The sequence below is a fragment of the Salmo salar genome, chromosome 14, assembly GCF_965601325.2.
Source record: "Salmo salar chromosome 14, fSalSal1, whole genome shotgun sequence".
Classification (NCBI taxonomy): Eukaryota; Metazoa; Chordata; class Actinopteri; order Salmoniformes; family Salmonidae; genus Salmo; species Salmo salar.
Genome location: NC_138304.1, coordinates 9,529,737 through 9,538,928, shown reverse-complemented (window position 1 = coordinate 9,538,928; position 9,192 = coordinate 9,529,737). Strand labels below are relative to the sequence as shown.

At 40.0% G+C, this 9,192-nt stretch overlaps 1 protein-coding gene across 1 annotated transcript; it reads left to right on the top strand.

The window, feature by feature from the left end:
- The first annotated feature begins 482 nt into the window (after positions 1-482).
- LOC106568782 (apolipoprotein D) lies at positions 483-8,842 on the top strand. Its single transcript, XM_014139447.3, has 3 exons — positions 483-609; positions 1,302-1,442; positions 8,518-8,842. The coding sequence occupies exons 1-3, from the start codon at positions 483-485 to the stop codon at positions 8,751-8,753; spliced, it is 504 nt and encodes a 167-aa protein (XP_013994922.3). The 3' UTR covers positions 8,754-8,842.
- Positions 8,843-9,192: the final 350 nt, after the last annotated feature.

Here is a 9,192-nt window from a genome sequence, read left to right as displayed (position 1 = left end):
CACATAATGGGTTGTCATTCATAATATTGATGGAGGGGCGTTGGAATGAAACTTTAAGTTATGGAATCTCTGTTATTAAATGCCTTCATGCAAAGTGTGTGTTTATTATTGTCTTAACATTTTGACCTGAATATCATAGCTTACTTCTTATATTTGAGTTTGACATCATCCAAAGTGTTGTTTATATTACACATATAACTGTGGAATGGCCATGTTGTAACAAATTGCTTAGTAAATACCTAGTAATGTCTGCACTGCTAAATAAACTGCTACTCAAAAATGTCCCGGTAAACTATATAAATAAAAGAGCAGGACTATCGAGGCCGGTTGAGAGCCTTAAAAGGCCTGGATATCCTTTCACGTGTTACATGACATCTTCACAGTGTGCCAGAGAGGGCTATTCCATGCCATCCTACCATATTGTTTTTTAACATTTATCCTGGTATCTCCCACATGACTCCAATTCGCTAATCATTTACATTATGTCAGAAATAAGCACCGGGACGCTACAAAGACATTCAGTCAAGACACAGAGATTTCAGTGTGGCGTGACCCAGGAGAGAGAACATCCTTGTGAGACCAGATATCCTGACCAGAGAGACAACAGAGGTAAGAGGTGCTTTTCACTGTTGTATGGGATTTTAGATAAATAAAAGATAAATAAACTTTACCAATGTTTAAATGAGAAAACTAGTTTGGGCGGGTCAAATGAATGGTTGAATTTGGTTGGTGTGATAACAAGCGTAATAAGGTAGAGTTCGCTGAATATCTTTGTCATTTGAGACAAGGGGAGAGAGAGCAACAACAGGGACTGAGAAATAAAACAAAGCTGATCTCTACATAGTCATAAATAGTTATAAATAGCAGTTAACTTAAAATAACCCAATGATTTATTTATGTTACATAGGTAATGGTGAAACACATTTATATTGATTTATTTTTCAACATTTTTTGGGTTAATGAAGAAGCTTTTTTTTGTCTTGAAAATGTAACCACTGTGTGTGACCATGTTTTGCATTTATGACAGATATTACAGTTATTGAATGTTTATATTTTACATTTGATGAAGTGATGGCCATTGAGTCATCCATCCTCCTGTTCTTCTCTCACCATGTTCATATATTTTTTTCTCTGACTATGATAAAAAATTGTCACAATCTAATTTCCTAGGGCCAGTTCCCAGACCCTAATTATGCCTAATCCTGGACTTACTTCTTGTGCCTCTGAAAGGGAAACAATTTCTCTTTTTGAAGCTTTGTTTTTTTACTTGAACTCTCTGTTGATTGACTAATTATTTTCAGGTGATGGCTGCCTCTGTGAACATGAAGCCATCATTTGCCCTCGTCTTGCCTCTCCTCCTCATGCCCCTCATCAGTGCCCAGGTAGCCCACTGGGGGCCTTGTCCAGAACCAGCCGTCCAGCCTGCCTTCAGCATGAAAAAGGTATCACTCCCCTGCCTGACCTGTCGGCACAGATAATGTACCTATACAGATATAGGATCTTAATTTGACCAGTATTGTCGCAGCAAAATAATCCTGCAGCAACAGTATTTGAACATTTAGTCTATACACAGGCCTGGCGCCAGGAAAAGTGACTAAGAGGGCATTTGAAAATGGCGAGGTGGGATTTATTACATATTTATTTGGACAGTGAAGCTAAAACTTTTAATTTGGCTCTATACTCAGCATTTTGGATTTGAGATCAAATGTTTTTTATATGAGGTGGCAGTACAGATGTTGGATCTTAATTTGAGCCAGTTTGCCACAGCAGGAAAATAATCCTGCAGCAACAAGATATGCAAATTATTATGTGGATTATAATTAGTGGACATTTTTGTAGGGATTGATACATTTTTCATTAGGGCAAATCAAGTCTGACATTTCTGAGTGGAAATTATAAACTTTAGAATACGTTTTAAAACTCAGATTCACCACAAGTTAGCATTTCCTTCTCAGCAACAAAATAATTATCAAATTAACATCCTACATCTGTACATAGTCACCTTTTATTTGAGGGTTTTTTCATACAAATGTGTGAAAGCACTTTAAGTATTTGGTCAAATTCACTTAGAGTGTATTACATTTAGTCAAAAGCTTACTATTTGGTCCATTGTTCCTAGAACACAATGACTACATCAAGCTTGAGACTAGAAATTTGTTGGATGCATTTGCAGTTTGTTTTGATTGTGTTTTGGATTATGTTGTGCCTAATAGAAATTAATGGAAAATATTGTGAATGGTATCATTATATGTATTCTGTCCCTTTTGGAGTCACTTTTATTGTAAATAAGAATATAATATGTTTCTGAACACTTCTACATTAATGTGGATGCCATACTACCATGATTACAGAAAATCATGAATGAATGCTATTATCTTTGTGCATCTGTTTTACTAAAACTGAGGGGGCACAAGTTTCAACTGAGCGGGAAATACCCCCTTTTGCCCTCTTCTGGCACTGGCCCGTCCATAATGTTGCTTGATCTGTAGTAGGACTATTAGCTGGCTAAAATTAGACTACATGAGAAGTGAAATACTGTTAATATGATGGTGTGTTAGTGTGGGTTTTCAGTGAATTTATGTAAATCACAAAGCTCATCTGCATTTCCTGCGGTGCAGGAAAATTCTCTGCAAAAAAAAGAGTGATCAAATTAAGATCCAACATCTCTACCTGCCAATTACTGCATTTCTACTCAATTTACACACTCAAAAATGCTATTTGGAGAACAGCAGAAACAAGCAAAGATGACCTCTTATCACATTGGTTGCTGAAGCTTCATTCACCTCAGTCGATTACCACCACATAGCCTAGTAGCTATATAATTAACTGCTACACACTAGATTTAGATTTTAGGTCTAGAGTTTAATAGTCACATGTACAGGGTTACAGATGTAATTACAGGATAAAATGAAATTCTTGAGCTTCGAGCCCGAACCCAGCCTGGTTCCTCCTGAAGTCCACAATCAGCTACTTTGTTTTGCTGATGTTGAGGGACAGGTTGTTTACCTGGTACCATGCAGTCAGAGTGCCTACCTCCTTCCTATAGGCTGTCTCATCGATGTTGGTAATCATGGCCTACTACTCTGTCGTGTCGTCAGCGAATTTCCCTGTGGCTCCTGGAAGGATATTGACCTTATTCTGTCAGTAGAGGATGCCTGGTTATTCTTTAAAAGTGCTTTCCTCACCATCTTAAATAAGCATGCCCATTCAAAAAATGTAGAACTAGTAACAGATATAGCCCTTGGTTCACTCCAGACCTGACTGCCCTTGACCAGCACAAAAACATGCTGTGGTGTACTGCATTAGCATCAAATAGCCACCGCGATATGCAACTTTTCAGGGAAGTTAGGAACAAATATACACAGTCATTTAGGAAAGCAAAGGCTGGCTTTTTCAAACACAAATTTGAATCCTGCAGCACAAACTCCAAAAAGTTCTGGGACACTGTAAAGTTCATGGAGAATAAGAGCACCTCCTCCCAGCTGTCCACTGCACTGAGGCTAGGAAACACTGTCACCACCGATAAATCCACGATAATTGAGAATTTCAATAAGCATTTTTCAACGGCTGGCCATGCTTTCCACCTGGCTACCCCTACCCCGGTAAACAGCTCTGCACCCCCCACAGCAACTTGCCGAAGCCTCCTCCATTTCTCCTTCACCCAAATCCAGATAGCTGATGTTCTGAAAGAGATGCAAAATCTGGCCCCTTACAAATCAGCTGGGCTAGACAATCTGGACCCTCTCTTTCTAAAATTATCCGCTGCAATTGTTGCAACCCCTATTACTAGGCTGTTCAACCTCTCTTTCGTATCGTCTGAGATCCCCAAAGATTGGATAGCTGCCGCGGTCATCCCCGTCTTCAAAGGGGGAGACACTCTAGACCCAAACTCTTACAGACCTATATCTATCCTACCCTGCCTTTCTAAGGTCTTCGAAAGCCAAGTTAACAAACAGATTACCGACCATTTCGAATCCCACCGTACCTTCTCCGCTATGCAATCTGGTTTCAGAGCCCGTCATGGGTGCACCTCAGCCACGCTCAAGGTCCTAAACGATATTATAACCGCCTTCGATAAGAGACAATACTGTGCAGTCGTATTCATCAACCTGGCCACGGCTTTCGACTCTGTCAATCACCGCATTCTTATCGGCAGACTCAACAGCCTTGGTTCCTCAAATGACTGCCTCGCCTGGTTCACCGACTACTTCTCAGACAGAGTTCAGTGTGTCAAATCGGAGGGCCTGTTGTCCGGACCTCTGGCAGACTCTATGGGAATCCACAGGGTTCAATTCTCGGGCCGACTCTTTTCTCTGTATACATCAATGATGTCGCTCTTGCTGCTGGTGATTCTCTGATCCACCTCTAAACAAACAACACCATCCTGTATACTTCTGGCCCTTCTTTGGACAGTGTTAGCTAACCCCCAGACGATCTTCAATGCCATACAACTCTCCTTCCGTGGCCTCCAACTGCTCTTAAATGCAGGTAAAACTAAATACATGCTCTTCAAACGTTCGCTGCCTGTACCTCCCTGCCCGTCTAGCATCACTACTCTGGACGGTTCTGACTTAGAATATGTGGACAACTACAAATACCTAGGTGTCTGGTTAGACTGTAAACTCTCCTTCCAGACTCACATTAAGTATCTCCAATCCAAAATTAAATCTAGAATCGGCTTCCTATTTCGCAACAAAGCATCCTTCACTCATTCTGCTAAACATACCCTTGTAAAACTGACTATCCTACCAATCCTTGACTTCGGCGATGTAACTTACAAAATAGCCTCCAACACTCTGCTCAACAAATTGGATGCAGTCCATCCGTTTTGTCACCAAAGCCCCATATACTACCCACCACTGTGACCTGTATGCTCTCGTTGTCTGGCCCTCGCTTCATATTCGTCGTCAAACCCACTGGCTCCAGGTCATCTATACATCTTTGCTAGGTAAAGCCCCAACGTATCTTAGCTCACTGGTCACCATAGCAGCACCCATACGTAGCATGCGCTCCAGCAGGTATATTTCACTGGTCACCCCCAAAGCCAATTCCTCATTTGGCCGCCTTTCGTTCCAGTTCTTTGCTGCCAATGACTGGAACAAATTGAAAAAAAATCACTGAAGCTGGAGACTCATATCTCCCTCACTAACTTTAAGCATCAGCTGTCAGAGCAGCATAAAGATCATTGCACCTGCTCATAGCCCATCTGTAAATAGCCCACCCAACTACCTCATCCCCATATTTTTTTTCCTCCTTTGCACCCCAGCATCTCTCTCTACTTGCACATGCATCTTCTGCACATCTATCACTCCAGTGTTTAATTGCTAAATTGTAATTATTTCGCCACTATGGCCTATTTATTACCTTACCTCCCTAATCTTACTTCATTTGCGCACACTGTATATAGACTTTTCTATTGTGTTATTGACTGTACGTTTATTTATTCCATGTGTAGCTCTTTGTTGTTGTTTTTTGTGTCTCACTGCTTTGCTTTTTCTTGGCTTTAGAAGCTTCTGATAGGCTAATTTACATAATTTGAGTCAATTGGAGGTGTACCTGTGGATGTTTTTCAAGGCCTACCTTCAAACCCAGTGCCTCTTTGCTTGACAACATGGTAAAATCAAAAGAAATCAGCCAAGACCTCCAAATTGTAGACCTCCACAAGTCTGGTTCATCCTTGGGAGCAATTTCCAAACGCCTGAAGGCACCACGTTCATCTGTACAAACAATAGTACACAAGTATAAACACCATGGGACCACGCAGCCGTCATACCGTTCAGGAAGGAGACACGTTCTGTCTCCTAGAGATGAACGTACTTTGGTGCGAAAAGTGCAAATCAATCCCAGAACAGCAGCAAAGGACCTTGTGAAGATGCTGGAGGAAACAGGTACAAAAGTATCTATATCCATAGTAAAACTAATGCTATATCGACATAACCTGAAAGGCCGCTCAGCAAGGAAGAAGCCACTGCTCCAAAACCATCATAAAAAAGCCAGACTACGGTTTGCAACTGCACATCGGGACAAAGATCGTACTTTTTGGAGAAATTTCCTCTGGTCTGATGAAACAAAAATAGAACTGTTTGGCCGTAATGACCATTGTTATGTTTGGAGGAAGCTGAAGACACCATCCCAACCGTGAAGCACGGGGGTGGCAGCCTCATGTTGTGGGGGTGCTTTGCTGCAGGGGGGACTGGTGTACTTCACAAAATAGATGGCATCATGAGGAACAAAAATTATGTGGATATATTGAAACAACATCAGTCAGGAATTAAAGCTTGGTCGCAAATGGGTCTTCCAAATAGACAATGACCCCAAGCATACTTCCTAAGTTGTGGCAAAATGGCTTAAGGACAACAAAGTCAAGATATTGGAGTGGCCATCACAAAGCCTTGACCTCAATCCTATAAAACATTTGTGGGCAGAACAAGGAGGCCTACAAACCTGACTCAGTTACACCAGCTCTGTCAGGAGGAATGAGCCAAAATTCACCAACTTATTGTGGGAAGCTTGTGGAAGGCTACCCAAAACATTTGACCCAAGTTAAACAATTTAAAGGCAATGCTACCAAATACTAATTGGGTGTACGTAAACTTGTGACCCACTGGGAATGTGATGAAAGAAATAAAAGCTGAAATAAATCATTCTCTCTACTATTATTATGACTTTTCACATTCTTAAAATAAAGCGGTGATCCTAACTGACCTAAAACAGGGAATTTCTACTTGGATTAAATGTCAGGAATTGTGAAAAACTGAGTTTATTTGTATTTGGCTAAGGTGTATGTAAACTTCCGACTTCAACTGTATATTCATTTTATTATATTAGCCAATTGTTATAAAATCTTGCCCTTTTAATTGTATTGTATTTACTGGATATTAACTTAAGACTCCATTAAGACCCTGAGTTACTTAACTGTTATTTAATATTGACAATAAAATCTATTGAATTTGAATATGTTGTGGTATTTAATATATGTTTATTACAGTTTTTGGACTTAAAATAGATATTTTATACATACAGAATTAACAGGTTTACCACAGCTGTTTGGGTAGAATGCAGGTAATGTTTGGGTAGAATGCAGGTTATATTTGGGAATTCATCACTAGGCCATCAATAAACTTTCATTTGGACTGTAATGGGCCCAACGAGGGCAGGCCAAATAACATAAGAGCTTCTTGTGAGCTGGTAATGGGCTGCCCACACTTACTTGGGGCTGAATAAGGGCTGCCAGCAAAGGGCCAGCAATTAGGGGCCAACTATTTGCCCATGAGCAAAAACCCAGTGCATGTAGCCCAAGACAGGCCTTTATTACAGCCCAAAGTGGACCCCTACGATGCCAACCTGAGTGTGTTTGCTGGGAATGTTATGAGTTATGGTTCAATGTTTAGCTAGCTAGCTACATGTCTAAACAAAAGACTCCACAGTGCAAGTAACCATTTCACTGTACCGTTTACACCTTCTGTATACTGTGCATGTGACAAATAAACAGATTTTATTTGATATAGTGTGTGTTTACCAGATATGGTAATGTGAAGAACAACATGACCTGCACCAACGTCAAATTAGGATATAACGTTAGGCCAACGAGACAGTGTCTAATTAAAAAAATTATCGAAGAGAATGTCCTGCTTTTATTTCGTTACACAACCGTAAAATATTTTCTGTAATTAGCTTGCCATTAAATTTTAAAGAAATATTTTGTTGTGAGTTTATTTTCCTGTAATAATGAATACAAATTAGCTAAAGTTAAGACGTTGTCAGCTATTTGATATGGTCATTATTTGAACTGGCCAACCACCTAACTTAATGTTAGCTAGCTAGCTAACAAGCTAGAAACTAAATGGTTTAGAAAGTTGCTTTTAGTTGCCTGGTTTGCTAGATTGACATACCAGTCAAAAGTTTGGACACACCTACTCATTCAAGGGTTTTTCTTAATTTCTTTACAATTTTTTATATTGTAGAATAGTAGACATGAAATAACACATATGGAATCATGTAGTAATAGACTGACGAGTTTCAGAAGAAAGTTCTTTGTTTCTGGCCATATTGAGCCTGTAATCGAACCCACAAATGCTGATGCACCAGTACTCAACTAGTCTAAAGAATGCCAGTTTTATTGCTTCTTTAATCAGAACAACAGTTTTCAGCTGTGCTAACATAATTGCAAAAGGGTTTTCTAATGATCAATTAGCCTTTTAAAATGATAAACTTGGATTAGCTAACACAACATACCATTGGAACATTCAAGTTATGGTTGCTGATAATGGGCCTCTGCCTCTGCCATTTCCAGCTACAATAGTCATTTACAACATTAACAATGTCTGCACTGTATTTCTGATAAATTTTATGTTATTTTAATGGACAAAAAATATAGCTTTTCTTTCAAAAACAAGGACATTTCTAAGTGACCCCAAACTTTTGAACGGTGGTGTATGTGTATATATATTTCCTCTGTGTGTCTTTCTATGAATGTCTCACCTTCATGTGTGTGTCTCTCTGCTCTGTCTATAACAGTCCTGCCCTACTCGTCTTACTGGATCATCTCCACTGACTATGAAAACTCAGCTCTAGTCTATTCCTGTACCGATGTCCTGCGTCTGTTCCACATGGACTTTGCCTGGATCCTGGGGCGCACACGCACCCTCCCTGTCGCCACCATCGACAAAGCCAGGGAGATCTTCACAAGCAGCAACATTGATGTAAGCCGGATGGTCACTAGCAGGCAGCAGGGCTGTGACAAGACTCTTTGAGAGATGGAATAGAGTTTGATAGAGTAGATGGGAACTTAGTTGACTTTTCCCACAGGGAAATTTTGTTTGCATCAACATAGTATGCAGAGGGGGGGGGGGGGGGGGGGGGTTGTTGTGACCTTATTTAAATGTTTATGTCAAACTAAAAACATGCGTATTCTCATTAGAGGCAATAAAGTACAAGGAAATCAATATCATGTGAGTTTGATTGATCTTGGACAGATGTCTACTGCCACCATGTGGTATACTGTCAAAAGAGAATGCCTGATAAATGCAGTCTTAAAGGCCCAGTGCAGTCAAAAACACAATTTGTTGTTTTATACAGTTGCGACTAAATTTATTGGCACCCTTGCACTTTTCTTAAATAAATACCTATTTCTTTTAAAATAAGTGGACATTTAGGAAAGCAAAAGTTCTCCACACCTTGTTATTGGATTTT